At 37.4% G+C, this 20,332-nt stretch overlaps 1 protein-coding gene and 1 pseudogene across 1 annotated transcript in view; both read right to left on the minus strand.

Moving 5' to 3' along the window:
* Positions 1 to 2,927: 2,927 nt before the first annotated feature.
* Positions 2,928 to 20,332, minus strand: part of TMTC2 (transmembrane O-mannosyltransferase targeting cadherins 2) — a 402,871-nt gene continuing 385,466 nt past the window's right edge. The window contains exon 12 of the mRNA XM_058741891.1: positions 2,928 to 5,591. Coding sequence (XP_058597874.1) covers positions 5,412 to 5,591 — 180 coding nt within the window. The 3' untranslated portion in view covers positions 2,928 to 5,411. The remainder of the gene's footprint in view (positions 5,592 to 20,332) is intronic.
* On the minus strand, positions 16,395 to 19,776 carry LOC131519147 (transcription factor BTF3-like; annotated as a pseudogene).

Raw genomic sequence — 20,332 nt, forward strand, 5'->3', positions numbered from 1 at the left:
TTAAATACATTTTAGATTGGAATAAATAGACAGTTCTAACCTAGACTTCAATTGGTTGAACATTTTTTCAGTGGTTATATTGTAAACCAATCTCTTATTTGTAACACTGTTTTCCCTATAACACAGTGGCTCAATTTTGGCAGATTACTGGGCAGCCCAAAAGGACACAGTCTCAAAAGTGTTCTAATCCAATCCTCCACTTCTATGACAGAAATTTAATTATTTCTAGCAGAAATTATTAGTCAATTCCCCATGTGTCTATCCATTCTCTTGCTCCTTTTAGGATCTCTAGACACTTTTCCTGAACACCATTTCAGATATATCAACTTCTTAGATCCCTATAGGTATTTAATAGTGACCCCATCAAGTCAACTCACATATTCGTAACTGTTTATTCGACCTAACAATTTTCTTGCTAAACAAAAGCTCTTCTGTCCACTCTTTGGAAGCAGACAAATAACACAATAATACCAGGGAGCAGTTATAAAACTTGAGGAAATGTTTTGAAAACTTAGAAGAAAACTGTCACAGAAATTTCAAGTGAATGGAAATTTAAATCCCAGAAGTACATCAGGGGGAAAAATACATCTCAAAGCTCTACAGAACAACAGCAGAAGGTCAATATGTGGTGACGTGGCCAATGGAATGAAAGCCAACTCAAAGGCCTCTGTGATTACATAGTGCAGGAAGACCACCCAAAATGACATGGCAAGAAGGTTAAAGTCCTGGTCCACATGCATCTTTCTCTACTGCAAAGCTAAGCAGAGCAGAGTAGGTGCAATTGCATTGCTACTTCAACTTTTCTCTCCTCACAGTGCATGGCAGTTCCAATGCTTACGCCGTTTTCTAGCAACACCCATGAGTTGTGAATAGTAGGAAGCAAATTCTATAATATTGAAAATATTTAAATTAAGTGTAAACTCATATTCCAAAGGTACATATGAATGAATTGGAATTACTGTAATAATTAAACTATCCCCAGAAACCCAGTTTCCTCCCTTGTAATAGCAAACATAACGGAGACTGAGATGCATTTCCTTTCTTTGTACTAGAAATGATTACTATGTGAAAACGCAGCCCTAAGGTGAGAACATCAAGTGAAAAGAGTTATTGAATTCCCAGTCTCAACTTTTTAGAAAGTGGACTTTCAAAAATATCTAGTTGATAAGGAGCAAATAATAGATGGAATTCTAATTTATAGTGTATTTTACGTTCTACTCAACAGTGTGCCAGGCTGAAGGAACTGTGCCAAAAAAGAAAGACATGGCCCCTGCCCTTACTGGTTTCAAAGCAGAGTGCTTTCAATCTAAGATAAAGCTGTACCTTGATTTAAAAAGAGACTGAGGGCACCTAGGTGGCTCAGTCAGTTAAGCATCCAACTTTGGCTCAGGTCATGATCTCACAGCTCGTGGGTTCGAGCCCCGTGTCGGGCTCTGTGCTGACAGCTCGGAGCCAGGAGCCTGCTCCAGATTCTGTCTCCCTCTCTCTCTGTTCCTCCCCTGCTCATGCTCTCTCTCCCTCTCTCAAAAATAAACATTAAAAAAAAAACATTAAAAACAGAATTATGCAATTACTGCATGTAGCAAGACCACTTAATAATTGAGATTTCAATAGCCTGTCATGTAACTACCACTAACTAGTTTGGGGAGCTTAGTTAAGCCACCTGGTGTGGGAGCACCTTATGTTCTTTAGGTTGGAAGTAAATAGGTCTAACTACATGTTCACTGAAATCCTCTCTGGCTCTCACAGTCTAAATGTTTACATTTTTTTTCATGTGCTCCCTCTTTGTTTGGGTTTCTGTAGCAAAATACCAAAGACTAAAGCTTATAAGCAACAGAAACTTCTTTCTTCCAGAGGCTGGAAGTCTGATATTAAGGTGCCAGCTTGGTCACCTGAGGTCCCACTTCTGGGTTGCATGCTGCTCACTGTATTCCCATGGTGAAAGGGGCGAGAGACTTCTTTGGGGCTTCTTTTGTCAGGGTATGAATCCCACTCTTGAGGGATCTACCCTCATGAACTAGTCACTCGCCTGCTCCCCCCACCTCCTAATAACATAGTCTATGAACATACGAATTTTGGGGGGACATCAACATTTAGACCACAGGAATTGCCTTTAATCTTCATGATCATCTTAAGTGTGAGGGGTAGGGAATGTGATTTGTGGAAGATGGAATAGCTAGAAAATGCCAAAGGGGATGAGAAACCTCATCTCCAGACTTGGGTTCACAGCCTGAGTGCTCACATGACACAAGGCATGTAAGCACAGGACACTACGGGGACAGGCTTGCTGCTTGCTAGCTTTGTGACCTGGACAAGTTAATTTCATACCTCTGAGCTCTGGCTTTTTTATGTAAAGCTGGAATACAACCTTGCACATCCATATGATGTTTAACATAAAGTAAAATCTTTGTAGCTTTTATCCCTAATAAAGGAATTAGGCAATATATAATTATGTTATTATATAATGAGAACTTTAACAAGACTATCAAATTTTCTGTCTAGAACCCAATGCTTTCTTATAACTGATACCTGAATGTGTCGTACTCCTGTCTCTCAACAAAATAGTGTTGTGCTTTCCTCTAGGATCAGGACTCGAGTATCAGGTCTTCTAAATATGGCCATTTTAACCAAATGACCTATGAATGAGTCATGCTTGGGATATTTCCGTTTCTATAGCTCATCAATAAAACCAAAATTGTGCCATCTGTTTTTGGAAGGTGGCAAATCTGGTGTTATAGGGAACCCTTAATATTATCATAACGATTAAAAATTAATGATTAATTATTATTGATTATACATTAGCCATGATATGTCTCTGTTTGACTTTCTATGTCTACTTTCTAAAACTTTTTTCAATTTCTGTTAAAATCCATGAGAATGTTAAGTGCTGCTGCTGTAGAAGATTTAAAAAAGGCTTATACAACATATTTGTTATCAATGCTTTATTGTTGAAAACAAAATTGAAATTCTCTGGCACATAAAACAATTATTTCTACAAAAGGAAAGCCTACAAATCTGATAATTTATACAAATAACAGTTTCTCAAAAAATAAAACTTTAATTTAGTAAACTTGTCTTGTGCTCTATATTTTTAGCACTGTCTGCAATAATCCACCATAAATCCCTGAGCGGAGACATTTTTTGACCATGTTCTATAGCCCTCCGTCCCACCCTCCCCCCAAGTTGGTCAGTTACTAAGCCCAGCCCTGTAGTGAAAGGTGTCAGGGACATTTTGCTATTAAACATCCATGCATTTTATGACACAGGCCCAATTATTAATGCTACTTGGGGACTGGGTCAACTCGAAGTGCCTCTACTGTGCAATCAGCGAACCTATTAAGAACCAAGTGTCTGAAAGGAAGAATATTAACACCAAAAAGACATAAAATGTTAAGACTAGGAAGTCATCATAGGTCAATAACTATTTAAATAAATAAAACTGTTAGACATTGAGTTTATCTCTATATCCTTATATTAAATTCCTTATTTATTTACTTATTTTTTTTTTGCAATTGCCAATGCGTTAAAAGATGAAAAATACACTTCAACCCACACGTTTGGTTTGACCACGGGTTTGCTGTTGTTAAACGTTAAATATCATTCTGAAGACACAGTGATCTAGTTATAATTTAACTTTCTGGCCCTTCGATGAAATGTTTACAAAATAATATACCTATTAGGAGGGCCTTCTTACTAATGCCATCAACAAACCTCTTTCACTACATCTGCCCTTTTTACAAAACCACTAATTCCATAGGAACACTACTTTAAATTCTTTATCCCGCTTTATTCAGATACAGAGTGAAACATATAAAATATGGAGAAAACAAAATACGATGTATTTGCACGTCCAGCTTCCTTTTAGTGGGGCTGCTGCCCAATATATATACATGAAAGTTGAAGGAAAGGAGAAAAAAAGCTAATTTTCAGTTGCAAAGAACTGACTTAATGAATCAAGTTTTGTTATTTTGCTATGGTAGAATAATAAATAAATAAATATGTAGGGTATTGTATAGCTACTTTCTCTATGAAGTTGATACTGAATTGTTTTTTTTTTCAAAGTTAATTTTTAGTAGCAAAGTTTGCAAGTCAAAACAATGTTCAATAAATGGTTTTCTCTACTTCATTTTTACTTGTGTAATGATCACTGAAGTGGTTACTAACAGGTAAAGGAATAAAATACCAGTTTGCTAGTGAAAAAATAGTTTAACTGTGAAAAGCACAAGGCAGAAGACCTAAAAACACACAGGCTGATGCTATACTGTAGCTCATTTTTTATGTGTTTTGGGACGAGCAAAATATAAAAAAATAATTCCTTAAAAACTTATTAGCATTGCTGTCTAGGAACCTATCAGAAAGTGATTAGCATTTTATACCAATTCTTTCCAAAATATAACATCACTGGCAACCATTATTATACACTCCTTTGTTCAGACTTGATTTTTTTAACCATTAACCACATCTGGGAAGCACATAGCAACTTCCCTTTTGTCTAATAGCTGCTGGCTAGTTATTGGAATTAGAACACTTTAAAGCTCTTTTAGATTTAATCCTTATATAAGCATGTGCATTAACCAGGTATAGCTACTTCAAAAGCCTAAGAATTAATACAGTGAATTCTCCTAGGCAGTCTGGGGGGAAATGCTGGTGACATTAAAAATAAAAATTGCCTGCCGGACATGTAAAAGATCTCCCCAACCTCTCCAGCAACACCAGTGTGAAACATGGTTACCTCAGCTCAGAACATTGAAAAGCAAATGCCGTCTAAAAGAAATGAAGACTGTGACATCCAAATAATAAAATGTTATGTGCCCTAGTTGGGAAACAACTATAGATTCTGACAGATCTTGACATACTTTAAAAAAATTTTTTTTTCCCCTAAGTTTCACAAATTGGTAAGCAGGCTGTCCCAAAGAGGGAAGACAGCAGCGTCAGGACAACCGGTCGGCACGCTGGGATTCACACGACACTTTAATCATTCCCTATTAACACTTGATCTTAATAGTTTAGCAGGGCTGAATGGACTCTCTGACTTCCTCTCACAGTGTTTAAGGAACAGAATAATTTCTAAATTAGCTTTCAAAAATGAACAAAATTTGTAACTTAGATTCCCTGCCCACCTCCCACCCCAATGCCATAAGATCCTGTTTTAAGTGCTCTGGTTTAATAATAGTTCTATGGGTAACAATTACATCCTTCAGGAGGTTTCCAATGTTCCCCTTTTTGGTGTTAATGGCTGTGCTAACAGCAGAGTGAATACTCTCAGACGTGGCAGTGACCCCAGTGACCTCTGCCCCCATCTTGGAAGTCCATACTAGCTCTTGTCGTAGCACTGCTGGGAAGTTCTGTTCACTAATGAAGCCAGCTTTAAAATATGGAGGAGGAGGAGGAGGAGGTACTGCTCTCCTGTGTCAGGTCTTGGATGTCTTTAAGCCTTGCTTTTCCATAATGTTCCACAGTTTGCGGAGATTGGACTGCGTGATGACATCATCTGGCTTGAGCTGCAGTGCCCGCAGGTAGTTGGCCTCGGCCTTTTGGAGACGGCCATTGAGATGGAGGATAGCCCCCAGGTTCATCAAAGCAGCCGGATACTGGAACCAGAGAGGGAGGGAAATGATTAAGAGGCTTGTTTCAAGCTTTCCTTCATGGAAGACAAAAGTCTTCATCCACTTATGCAAATGATTCCCTTATGTCTGGAGGCATTTTATGGAAGCAATTTAGCAATTTATACAAATAGATCAAGATAACTAGGAATAACAACAACAACAAAAAGTTTTCAAACAGCTGGTTTACTCTGTGCTTTAAATAGTGCAGGCAGCTACGAAAATATTCTTCTTTAATGAGAAGGCATAGGTTACATATGAAAACCTCGTCGCCTAGTCAGACTGTACTTTTCTAAGGAAACAGTTAAAAGTCATACAATTTCAGATAGAATTGATCTTCTTTTTTCAACTCAATGTCAAGAAATAAAAAAATTAAGTTGGAAAAGTTGACAAATTTACATCCACCCACTCTTTGTTTCCTCTCCTAGGCAATCTTCCAGGCCATTTATACAAACATTAAGTAAATAAGTAAAAAAATTGTACAATTTTACTGATGTTTTCAGGGTAAAAGTTCTGAAAAAAAATTTCAAATGTAACCACTAACGTCCTTTCCAAATCTAACCCAAGTAGTTTAATGAAACAAAGTTCTTATTTTTAAGTCAAATTTTTAAACTTCTCCTGGTGAATGTTTATTATAAACACAGCAAAGTAAAAACATACCAAAACAGATAAAACGTGGTGCAGAAAAATGCAACCTTTGTCAGAAAAGTTTTTTATTATTTGTTTAAAGGTAGTTGTGAGTCTCAAACAAAATTTTTTATAGTATGTGATATTTGCAATATAAAGTTATCATATGAAAGGCAAAGTTAAAAAACAAAACAAACAAAACTATGTACCACTAGTTTCAGACAAGGGTCTCCATCACCAAATTCTGAGATATTGGTTGACAACAACAAAAGTCCTTCCCAAAGGGGAAAAATTTTTTTTTTGCTTGCTATCTACAAATAAAGGCAGTTCTGTTCTTGTCTTGTTGCTCGAACTTTCTGGCGAACATACAGCAGCTAATATTTTGGCAGTTACACAAATGCATATTTCAAATATCAGATAAAACTAAATGTGTTTATGCTAAGATTGTGTTTTCATTTTACAGATGGTGTCAACAGAGTAATTGTCCTGGCAACTCTGCGATGCAGTGTAAAATAATTCACAATAATTTTTACAATTTAGTATTTTCACAAAATGCATGCATTTTTTCAGCTGAATTCATGTGACTCCACTCTTTACTGTAAAAACAATTATTTCTGAACCAAAAAGAGTGCTAGGGGCAGGGCTGAATAGCTCAGAATAAACCAACTGGAAAGAGATGATCAGATTTGGACTTTAAGAGGTCTGGGTTTGAATTCTTGCTCAACCACTGACTGTGACCTTGGTGAGGTCCCCTAACATATCTGTGCCCAATTCTTTCATTTATGAAATACTAAAATAACATCAACATTTGTGCATGTTGTCAGAAAGATAAAATGAGACAATTAACAATGTGGTACAGTATGTGTATGTAGTAGACTTGCAAATGTCAAGTTCACTTTTCCTTCTTTTCATCTGCTTGAGGTATACAGCACATGCATGTTTTTAGAAAAACATTTTTATGTTTTTATACATACTTTACAATTTTTATTCCAATGGCCACACTATATGTCTGTGGATATACAGCAAAATTCTCTTAAGTCCTCAACTATAGGGCATTATTTTCAAACTTGTCTACACCCTCTTTTCTCTTCCAAAAATAATGTTGCAAATATAAGCTATTCCTGACCTTCAAAAACCTTTTGGTCAGGATGACGCCATACTTATCAAGAAAAATACAGATGGTCAATTTCTAATTTTAAACCCCAAGCCAAATAAACATAGCTCTAAATTACATGTGCAATGAAGGTCCACACTGGAAACCTAAAACACCACCTACTCTGTCTTCCTAACAGAACTTTGTTATCATTCTACCCATTATTATCTTGAGTTGTTCGATGCATGGATGCATTTCTCAATTCTATTCCCTCACGGAGCTTAGCACAACTATCAATAAACAGCTACTACAGTGACGGCAAAGTGTGTTCACAGCCTGAATTACTAGAGATGCTAAGTAGATAAAATGTTCAGACTTCCGCTATCCTGAGTGGGAAGAGAGGAAATGGAGACGGAGAATCACGGTTGGAGACCATTCCTGGCTAACCAGAAATAGAAGAGGCCCAGCGACAGGGGCTGAGAGAAACCAGATGGCTCAGTGGGATAGTCGTTATTTCTTGAATCACTTTATTATTAAAGTATCTGTGCCTAACTATAATCGCAACTCAAGGGGATTATTAAAAATACTCAAAAGTTACAGAGTCACAATACCTGAGTGCCAGGCCAGCTCTGCCCCAGAGATGTGTGCACTCGGACAAGTTGACGGAACACTCGAGACTTCAATTTCTTATAGAAATGAATGATAACAACACTTGCTGCATAGAATTGCTGCTAAGGTTACATGAGAATACAACATTATTGTCTTTTTCCTCTTCTTTTCTGTCTCCCTATCATCTCAGAAACAGAAAGCAGAATCTCAGCTTTCTGTTTGAGTGTGCCTTTCTATTGAGTGTGCCTGAGTAACTACTGAATCCAAACCCTGTGGATTTGTGACCTGGCTCTACCTTTACTAGCTTTATAGACTTTCTTAGGTTAAACCAGAAGAGACAGAGGTGAAGACAGGTGGTGAAGTAAACCAAGCCACATAAATAGGCTTTACTATTGCTACTGAACTGCAGCCCAGATTCTTCTGTCCTCAGAGTACTTCAAGTCACTTCTTTCTTTAAAAAGAAAAGTTAGGGGCGCCTGGGTGGCGCAGTCGGTTAAGCGTCCGACTTCAGCCAGGTCACGATCTCGCGGTCCGTGAGTTCGAGCCCCGCGTCAGGCTCTGGGCTGATGGCTCGGAGCCTGGAGCCTGTTTCCGATTCTGTGTCTCCCTCTCTCTCTGCCCCTCCCCCGTTCATGCTCTGTCTCTCTCTGTCCCAAAAATAAATAAAAAACGTTGAAAAAAAAAATTAAAAAAAAAAAAATAAATAAAAAAAATAAAAAGAAAAGTTAATATTAATCTAAAATAACACAATTAGGAAGTGACATCTGTCATCAAAATGAGTTCTGAATGCTAGTTATCATAGTGTTTTTGGAATAACTTTAATTTTGCTTTTCTAAAAAAAATTTTTAATGTTTACTTATTTTTGAGAGAGAGAGAGAGTGAGAGAGAGAGCGAGAGCTGGAGAAGGGACAGATAGAAGGAGACACAGAATCTGTAGCAGGCTCCAGGCTCTGAGCTGTCAGCACAGAGCCTGATGTGGGGCTTGAACCCACAAGCAGGGAAATCATGACCTGAGCCAAAGTCGGACACTTCACTGACTGAGCCACCCAGGTGCCACATGGAATAACTTTAATTTTACATTAGCATGTTACTAGCATGTTTACATTAGCATGTTACCTTAGCATGTTACTCATTAAGCAGAAATAATCAAAAATTGACATTATGGGGTTAAAATGGGATAACAGATCCAATAGAAGTTCACATATACTCTTTAATTGTGCTTTTTTTTTTTTAATGTTTATTTGTTTTTTAGAGAGAGAGAGAGACAGAGAGTGAGCAATGGAGGGGCAGAGAGAGAGGGAGACACAGAATCTGAAGCAGGCTCCAGGTTCTGAGCTGTCAGCATAGAGTCCGACGCGGGCTTGAACCCACGAACCGTGAGATCATGACCTGAGCCGAAGTTGGACACATCCCACTGAGCCACCCAGGTGCCCAACTCTATAAACAGTAAAAATCCAAGTAAACTAAAAATGTATATGTTTAAGAACATACTATTTTTAGGCAGCTATAGATTTCTGTGTTTAGATGTAACATATTTTTCTGAATATGTCTATCTCACCAGAGTAAAAAAGAGTTTTTATTTTACAAACCTACAAACTTACATCATTATGCAATGCTTTAAAATTTTTTTTTTAACGTTTTTATTCATTTTTGAGACAGAGAGAGACAGAGCATGAATGGGGGAGGGTCAGAAAGAGGGAGACACAGAATCTGAAACAGGCTCCGGGCTCTGAGCTGTCAGCACAGGGGCCCGATGCGGGGCTCGAACTCACGGACCGCGAGATCGTGACCTGAGCCGAAGTCGGCGCTCAACCGACTAAGCCACCCAGGCGCCCCGTGCAATGCTTTTAAAACATCACTATAGCCTCTTACTTGAGTTGAGTGGAGACTGAGGAAATTGGCATGTATGCTCAAAAGTGACCTAATCAACAAGTACTTAGGTACGAGCCTTAGGTAACTGCTTAAAAGTGTCAACAGTTACTTTGACATAAACAATTTCATGTGTTTGATAAAAATTTAAGAATAAAACTCGCTATAGACCACTTTCTGTTACATGGTTGTTTTCTCTCTTCAAAGACAAGCCTTCACAGCGCGACTGGGGGTAGCTGACTGGATGCCCAAGGGACTGAGTGCCTATGGGTCTTCTAGTCTTGCCTCTAGTCCAGGAAGTAGCATCAACATCACCTGGGAGCTTGGTAGAAATGCAGAATTTCAGGTACCAACCAGCGAATCAGAATCTGAATTTTAACGAGATCCCCAGGTGTTTTGCACTCTCATTACAATTTGAGAAGCAGTGTTCTAGAGGTCATTTCCTGATCTTAGATCATATTATTTTACATCTTTTGAGACAAAGTTTCCTAGAGGAGGATGAAGTCCCATACAGAACAAAGAGTGTCAGATCAAATGTCTGTCCTCTCATAAAGTGAATTCTTTTGGCCAGGCAAATTATTTAGAGTAGGAAATGTGCAAATGAAACTTTATTATAAACAGAAGTCATAAATGACCAAATACTATTAGACAGGAGAGGAAAAACCTTTTCATAGTCAAACAGAAGCATGTAGAGGTTTTTAAACAGAATTAAGGACTACCTAGCTATATAACTGAAATCAAAGAAGCTCAGGTGACTGGCTGTCTGATGATACACTGGTGTCCTTGCTCTCTGCCAGCTGTGACTCATGGGCTGGGGAACAGAAACCCAACCACAACTGCTGGTGTCGTCCCTCACACACATCTTCTTTGATTAAAGACAGCTGACAAAGTTTTCAGCACGTTAACAAAGGCAGTAGCTTGCAACCCAGTAAAATGGGGCTTATGGCTCTGTACAACAAATGACAGACTAGAAAGGAGAATCAGACCTTTCTTGTTTCCTCGAAGAGGACAGACGCTTTACATCAAAGGGGCTAATTGGTTGCCATGCTGAGGCAACAAGTGACATCTTTTTTCAAGTCTCCAGGGAATTACGACTTTATTGTTACTTGACTATGGCCTTTGGTTTATTTCTCCAACACTGGAGGAAGTAAGCAAACTCAAATAATAGGGTGGGGTGGGGTAGAGCAAAGGCAAGATTGCACGGGTCTGATTCTAGACTAACACCTTTGAGGCTCCCAAAGAACTCAGCTGAGCTCACAGGGTATCCTCAGCACACAGGATTAGAAGACAAAGTCATTTTCCTGGTCTTTGCCTATTATGCAGTCTTGGAAAGAGAAAGATATCTACGGAGGAAGAATAGTAAAGCCATATGAGGATTCAGGATTGAACATTCATGTTTCTATTGAGAACAGGACTAAAATCTAGAACTTTGAACAGAAAATTTGGGTAGAGCCTAGAAAAAGGAAAAGGGTTTGGTTGAAATGGTCTGCTTAGGTGGGAGCTGGAAATCCACACAGTAATTGGGCTTTCTTATCCCATTATTCCCTGTGACCACTTCTTTTTTGTGAAGGTAAATCAATAGGCAAGAGAAGTTTTGAAAAATATGAAGACAGAAATATCTGAACTTCTAATTTTACAAATTAATTTTACAAATTTTACAAATTACAAACTTCTAAATTTACAAATTTACAAATTTTACAAATTTTTCCAAAACTTCTAATTTTACAAATATGTTTATTTCCATCCAAAGAATTGCTCAATGTATCCATATAGCTGTATATTTACTGTTGTATGAACTAAATAACTTTTGAGGAAGAATTTCTGAGGTTAGCCTTATCCAATTATTATTTACTACACTACAATTTGGGGGGATGTTTTCAAGATAACCACATTTAACTTCTCTTCTGAATGTAATTTGCAAACTTAAATGAGTTTACCCAGTCTGAAGTTTTTAAATGGATTCTCACTCTCTTTCAAGTAGTTACAGAATAACTTAACGAAGGCTGCACACTGCCATTCAACTGTATTCAGTTGAAATTGCTTACCCAATTGAATTTAGTGGAGCAGTAACTGCACCATGATGCCTAAAAAATAATGGTTTGGACTTAAAAAAAAACATATTCGTGAAAAAGAGTATTTATGCATAAACTTAAAGGATCTCTATTTATTGTGCCTTGTACATGGCAGATATTCAATAAATAATTACTGAATTAAAGATTATCTGTCAGGATTATGGAAAAAAGTGTACCATGAACCCAGACAAAGTTTGATACCACATCCCCCCTCTATTCCAACGTTACCCCTCTTCCTTTGTCTTCTTGGCATGCTTCATGGTCAATGCCAAGCTAGAGATCTGAATAAATTATCCTTGATTCCTTGACTTCCTCCATACACACGCATCTACTTGCATCTGGTTGTTAAGTGTTGACAACTTTACCCATTAATCTCCCTTAAATTTGCCTTCTAATTATACTGTCCTTTTCTCTCTACTTGGTTTAAGCCCTAATCACCCTTTCTTGGATTATTTAAATAAAATTACTTTGAGAAAGAAGAATACGTGAATGGGTAGCTGAATAGATTAACAGGTGATAGATTAAAAGAATGAATGAATGAATATGTGAGGAAAGCCATATGCAGGGTTTTTACTCTAAATATTATAGGTATACAAACAAAACTTTGAGAGGATACAATAGAACTATGTACTTGCCTAACAAGTGAAAATTTATAAAGACAACTGAAACCCCCAAATATCTCACTGTCCTATTCCTGAACTCACCCCCCATTCTCTCAAGAAAACCACTATTCTGAAGTTGGTATTCACCATTCCAATGTCTATTTTCACTTTTATTTTTTGTGTACCCATAATAAATGTATAATCTTATATGTTTATAAGTTTTGATTTTAAAACCACCCATTATGAGATGTCACCCTGCCAAGCACGCACATGAAACTTAGATTTTTTGCTCAACATTTTGTTTTGCAGACTTATCCATGTTGATGGATACAAAGTTTAGTTCTTTTATATCAATTCCATTGAATGAAAACCCATTCTCTTAAGGATGAACTCTGCTTTAGAGGACGGTTGTCATCCATATTCTTGTGAATATCTCTACACATATTTATTGGGAGAGTTTTGAGGATTGGAATTGTTGGAGCAATTCTAATCTGCAAGTTTGATGATCTGCAAGTTTGCTAGACATTGTCAAATTTTTCTTCAGTGTGGTTGTATCAAATGCATTAGCCTCAACATGTAACAGGGGCCCCTTTATTCCATATTCTTAACGACAACTGACATTGTCTGACTTTCAGTTTTTGCAAATTGAAAGTTGTAAGACAATAGTTTATTCTGTGTTTGATTTCTTTTTCCTGATTACTACAGAGGCCAATACCATTTTCATAAATTTATTAGCTTTCTCCTTTTTCTTTTTAGTGATCCACCTGTTCCTTAACATTTAGACAGAATCAGTTTTGTAAGGGCTGCCACCCACATGGTGGTGTATGAACGGGAATTCCACAGAGCTCCTACTACCTCAAAACAGCTCCTAAATAGGACTGTCTGGCCTAGTGTTTTCCTGGTCAGAGTCACTTTCCCAAGATGAACAACCAGATGAGCACTGTTTCCAAGATGGACAATCTGTTATGTACAAAATGGCAAGTCTTTTATATAGGTGCACCTTCAACGTCGGTGAGAGGATGGCACAAATCTGGGCAGTAGAGAAGGGCACCAGGTCCACAAAAGTGTCGCACAGCAATGACGGGAATCTTGGACAACTGGATGTGGGAGAGGCTGGCAGCTCCTATTTAGCCCCACACAGAACTGATCTTTCTTTATGGCCTGCTTCTCTTCTTTATCTGCTTTCTGACTCCCTTCTTAGCTATTCGACTTAGAGAAAACAAGAGAAATTAAAGTGAACAATATGTGTCATATTCTCCCTCTCTTTGTTACCCTACATTTCTATTGGCACTGTCTGGCGTGGCATCTCATCCGTTCCTAAATACTGTCCACCTCTTGTTCTCCCACCTTTGATTCCTGCTCACCCCTATCTATCTCCCACTTGGCCATCTGTCTTTTTTAAAATATAAATGGGGTTTTGAAGGGTCAACCTACAGAACCTACAGGTGCCTACAGAAAAGAATCCAGACTCTTCAGCCTGGTGCTAAGACACAGATTACGACATGGCACCCCAAATAAGCCCTCAATATACATTCTGCATGAGCCATGTGAAACTTCTATTTCTGCCATGTGCAATTTTGAGCATTTATTTTTTTTTTATCAGACTGCTTCTCTGACAAAGCCCTTCTTCCATTTTCAACAAACTTCTGCTCATTTTACAAAGGGAGTTTAACAATCCCTTAATCATAGCTTGCTGCTGTATGTTCCCATAGTACTGTCTACATACATTAATTGCAACACTTACCACAATGAATTATATCTACTTGTTATAAGCATCTGTCTTTGCTGGAGAGTGAGACCGACAGTGAATTTATTTTAACTGTCTTTATAGTGCTAGTGCCAGGCTCTGGCATATGAAAGAAATTCTCAATGAATCCTTGCTGAAAGAAGAAAAAAAATATATGATTTAGCAGAAAGAGCTGACCTAGAAGAGGTAAATTCTAACTTGATCTCAATGTAACTTAATAAACACTGAGTAGGCACCCAATATAAGTCAAGGTTGCTGTCAGATACTCTAGATAAGTGGTGAACAAGAACAGTATTTTTTTTGGTCTGTATGGGGTTTTAGCCAACTTTAATTGCACATTTGGCATTTCTCACAAACCACTAAAAGGTGTACATTCATTATTTCATTGATGTCCCTCAGACTTATGAGGTCAGTTTAACTCTTATCCATGCACTATTCTAAGCATTGCTCCAAACACTAATAGGAGACACTTCACCAAGGGATTCACTGCCCTCAGGGTGTTTATAGTCCAGCGTGTGAATACAAATCTTTCTGCTACAGAGAAGAATCAGACATGTCTGTAAGGGTGAGCTATAGAGGAGAGGGGAGATTACTTCCTTAAGGCTATTAGGCTATTTATTACACAAGATGAATTGTCAGGTTGCTTCAAGACTTTAATCCTTCCAAAGGGAGAATGGCATACAAACTTTTGAAATTGGTGTCACATCAAAATCAACTTGTTACTTTTTAAAAGTATTTTTTGGCAAACTGAGAATAGAGCCAACATTGGAGAGAGCCCTAACATAGAAGAGTCTGAATTTCAATTAGTTTGGAGAATAAGATGTCACTAGTGATATCTGTGCTGTTGAACCTTTGAGACCAACTCAAAATGGATAAAAAAAATTGTACTAAAAAATTAAATATTGATACAATAAACTAAAATATCTGTTGCAAAGGTCTATGATAAAACAGAAATCCACATGCAATGCGATGGTCTCAGTTTAGAAATGATAGTTCTTTGTAGTCATATTTTGACTATAGTTGTATTTTGAATAAAGTATCTCTGCTAAAATGATTTACCAAGTGTACATACGACAAGGAAAAACAACATAGGGAATCTAGCAATGGCAAGGCACAGCCTGACAGACAATAGAAATGATTTACAGTGATTCTCCATTTCAACACGCTATTTGTGTTTTTGAAATAGCTTTGAATAAAACAAAAGAGGTATAGGTGACAAGCAAGACACAACGCTGTGTTAAGAGAGTAGTTTCAATTTCTCGGTGACACATTTTATCCTGTGTGCTCAGTCCTTCTCTCCTACATCTGTCCCATCCCAGCGGGTGTTGCAAGAATGTTCATTTAACTTTTATGAGGGTGTGACTGACACAATGTGGAGTGCTATTCATTTCGATGGCAATCAAAATGCCAAAATCTGTGGTTAGGGGGATAGCAAACAGTGATCGTAACAGAGTCCTTTCAAAGGTGGTAGTTATTTCTAACAGATTTTAAAGTGCACATACTAAATTAAGAATATGAACTCAGAAATTATTGCGCACTAAAGAAGATCCTATTTCAAAGACAGGTTTTCCTGATACCCTTAATTTCATCACAGCATCTCTCATAGGATCCGAATGGAAAACCTAGATCTCCGGCCACCTCATTTTCACTCAGAGCTGTTATAAAATGCAATCAATGTGCTGTTTTTCTTGATCTGCAATAAGCACATAGCTCATTATTTGAAGTAAAACTACAAATAAAAGTTCTACATAAGTGAGAAAATATAGGACTTAAAGTGCATGCAAGATTAGAAGAATAAAAATAAGTAGAACTTACTGAAGGTTAAAAACATTAAAACACTAAAGTAATGAAATTTAGGAAAGAATCTGCACACAGGCAAAATCATCTCTATCTCTAAAACACCAAGAGCTGTCTTCCCTTACTAATGTAGACAGCTGACACAAAACCGACAGCATTTTCTTTTACTTTTCCTTGAACCAAATTCCTTGTCTGTTTCTAGTCCAAATGTACCCTAAGCAACATAATTCACTCTACACTTTATTCATTTCTCTTTGGTAAGAAGGGGAGGGAAGAACACGCTCATGCTTTCTCCATCATAATTGTGTTGCACAGAAGGATTTCCAGCTGTATGGATTTCCATCCACATGTGTTATGTGTGTATGTGTAGTGTGAAGTGTGAGTTCGAATATATCTAATAAAGTGATGCTTTATTATATACCTAATATTACATATCAGGTATTTTATATCCAATAAAGTGTATTTCAGAGTATGCTGGAAGTTGAGATTTGAGTTTATAACATTTTAGAACTTAATTGTCATGGGAGACAGAAGGAGAGAGAGATTTTTTTTTCTTTTTAATATTTTTTTTCTTTTTGAGGGGCTGGCCCTTTTGGTTCTGTAAAATGATCATCTGAGTTTTTGTTTTTGATTTTTTAAATTATTAATTAATTTAACTTATTTAATTAATTAATTTATTTATTTATTTTTTACTAGGTAATGATCTTCATTAACCTTGTTTCAAACTTTATTCCTGGGCTTCTTCGGCTTAATCAGCTGCAAAGAATGAATTGTGTATGAGCAAAAACTGAAAAGAGCTGCACTGTCCAAGGGGCTTGGGCTTAAAACTATTAAGAGATTTAGATTTTATCAGATCTATGAACAAATTAAAAAGCAGTCTGAATATAAAATAGCAGTTCCCAGTAACTTCTTCAAGTTTTATCCTCTTCAGAAGTTGACCCAATTCAGTTTGCTTCATTCTTAGAAGTTTCATCAAAATTCTCCACAAGGTCTGGAACTTCATCCTCCTCCTCCTCTCTGGTAGTGAGTGGTGCTTTTCCGTCCACAGATTGGGCAGAAATTCACAAGGCTTTCCTAAACTACTCAGACAGGCTGCACCAAGTTGGTTTAAGATACTGGGTAGCATTTCGGTCAGCTGGCTGCCTTGTCTCAGTGAAAGCGTTCACTGCCAGGGATACCTGGACTTGAGGTTTGTTAAAGTGCATCACTGTTCCTTGGTTTATGAACATAGTCGCTTCTTCAATACCAGAGATACTGTTTACCCTTAACTTCTCTAAAGAGAACCTAAGCCTTTTATCTTCTGCAGTAGCTGTGCTATGAACCACCTTCTTTGGGCGAGCAGTTCCTTTCCCACCAAAGCACACTTGTGCTTGCAGTTTGATGAATTTCTCCTGGTTCATGATAGTTTCTTTCATCTTGTTGGAGTGGAAATGGGACCCTCTGGGGGACTAGGGCTGGCACTCAGGGGGTCCCGTGTGGACCAGCTAAGATTAGGTGGCACACATGTGGGGCTTGTCTGAATTTTTAAAAACACAATGCTGCAAGGGGCACCTGGGTGGCTCAGTCGGTTAGGCATCAGACCCTGTGCTGGCGGTGCGGAGCCTGCTTGGGATTCTCTCTCTCTGTCCCTCCCCAGCTTGTGATGTCTCTGTCTCTCTCAAAATAAATAAATAAACTTAAAAAAAAAAAAAAAACACAGTGTAGCAAGAGCTACCGATATACTACCTTGACAGAATCAAAGTTTCAACTGAAGTAAAGATTTGACAGGTGCCAGGAAAATTTTTTTAATCTGTGTATATATCACTTCTCCAACTGACCTCTATGTTTGCCAATAAGTAGGGTGTGATCGGAGGGAGGTCAACTGAGAGATTCTAGTTTGCATACTGGTGAAATGACAGACTTGTTCTTGAATAGGACTTATTGAAAATAATCCTTTTTAAAAAAAAACATGGAAATGAGCATGTCACAGACCTCGAAACAGTGGATTAAATGAAATTTAGGTTAGGCATACACACTCTAAGGACGGGTGAGACATTTATTTTTTCCTCTCACGAAACAGATGGGAGTGAAGAAGCATGATTCATTCAAGGGTGACACTATCATTTGGATCAATCACATTTCAACATGATATTAGAAGGCAGCAATTGTCCACCCGCAGAACGAACATGAAGAAACGTGTTTCATAATGAGAATTCACCACAGGCTTCATGCACACCGCAAGTGGGAAGTTTTACTAACACTCTGAGTTAGGATGACCCGATCAAACATAACAAGAAGGAGCAAGCAATTCCTCCAGAAACTAGAAATCTTTCCAGGAACTAAAAATAAAATGTAAACATGGTGCCTGGTGCATAACATTCTATTTGCACTTTTATAGGATGAAGGCTTTGTTGATACACGCTTGGAAAAGTAATGATGCAAGGTCTTCACCCATCATTTCAGAAAACATTCCATCAGGACCCACCAATCACGGGGAAGCCATGCTGTACTCCAAGCCAATACACTTGCCAAAGTGTCACACCTGCTGAAATTGTAAAAATAAACACGGCTTGTGTGTATCTAAACTTACAGCAAATCAAGGGAGGTTAATGGCAGAACCACTGCTGCTCACACAGTATAAGCTCACATATTACCCTCAGGATCTCTACATTCAATTGCACACTTTGCCTTTATTTTTGAGATGTTCATACCTGAGATTGCCACATCCAGATAGCATCCATCATCTAATGTAAAGCCTGAACAGTTAGCATATTTCCATACTTTTAAGAAGGTTTTAAAGACTGGCTTGATGACATTTTTCTGCACAATAGCTTCCAAAATTGTATAGGATAGAGATTTTGTATTGCCTTTACTTACTCTACCAATGTTATTACCTCTTCTCTGAGTAACTTCGTTTTTGAAAATGCTACACCCTTACTTTCTTACCTCCCTTCTTTGGTCTATCCAGTTAATATAAAACAAGCAAGCAAGCAGATAACAAGCAATCAATAAGGCAATAACACAGACCCAGAGTCCAAATACTTGGCCTGAGGCAGATACATTGGATACTTATTCACTCATATGCCACAAATAACAACCCAAACGCGACTTAAAAAGGAAGAGGGGATAAAACAGATTATTTTAAACCCAATGATTAATACTCGGACACCAACTCTGATTTCTTTTAGACTCATCTTCAATAATGAGTTAGGGAACCATAATGATTATGTGATATATATCGAATATGTTTATAAAGTCACACAGTAGTACATTTTTACCTCCCCAAAAAATAATTATTGGCAATGCAACAACCTTGAATAGTGATCTGATACTTAGCTACAGAAAAACTTGACTACATATCACCTCTACCTGTGATTCACGTTGAACAAGTAAAACAAAAAGGTCTTTGCTAGAAGGCACATCTTTTTAATTCTTTTGTGTAAGAAACCAGAAGCGAGATCTTTTTCTGCTATTACACATTAGTTATTCTTAAAACAAATTATCTTATTAATACTTGACTAATTAAATTGTAGGCCATTTATCTCATAAATGTTTAATGTCCATTACATATAATAATTAAATCCCATTTTAGTATCTTGAAATGGTTTAGAGAAATACAGCTATGCTCTAATGCCTATAAGTTAACACTATTATTTACTTCAGTCAACGACAGAATTTCAAGAACTTTGTTCACTTCTTTGGTTCATCCAAAACAAAGTAGGAATGAAATGGTAACTATGAAGTCAATATTCTTAGAATATTAAGTCCACGATGCTATGAAGCATGATCACTTATAGTGGCCATGGAAAAAGCAGCCTCCAGCTGAGAAGCAGGAGGCCATGTGGTTAATCTTGTAGGTCTATTTATCTACAAAACCTGGAGAACAATGAGAGACCAAGAAGCAAGGCCATCCCAAGAAAAGGGGAACTGATGTAGACAGGTATCTCTTAACTAAAGAAATGAGGTTTAGGGAAGATGAAAAAAATATTTATAACAATGAAATAATAATGAAGAATTTAATAAGAAACTCAAGGATGGAGCCTTTTGCAGTCTGTGAATGGTTAAAATGATATCTCTCTATAATCTTCAAAACTATAATTTCTAAAATAAAATTAAGTTCTTCAATTATCTCATCCATTATAGCCAATTTTATTTTTTTGAAAATATAACTTTTTCATTCATTTTATGCATTCATTCAACGTATAATTTTTGAGCACCAATACTGGGAATTCAGCAGTACACAGAACAAGTTAAAAATCCGGGGCTTCATGGTGCTTATATCTTATTTGTAAGACATAGATAATAAACACGAAAATATGAACAAAATATATATT

This window comes from Neofelis nebulosa, chromosome 8 (genome assembly GCF_028018385.1).
Source record: "Neofelis nebulosa isolate mNeoNeb1 chromosome 8, mNeoNeb1.pri, whole genome shotgun sequence".
In the NCBI taxonomy this organism is placed as follows: Eukaryota; Metazoa; Chordata; class Mammalia; order Carnivora; family Felidae; genus Neofelis; species Neofelis nebulosa.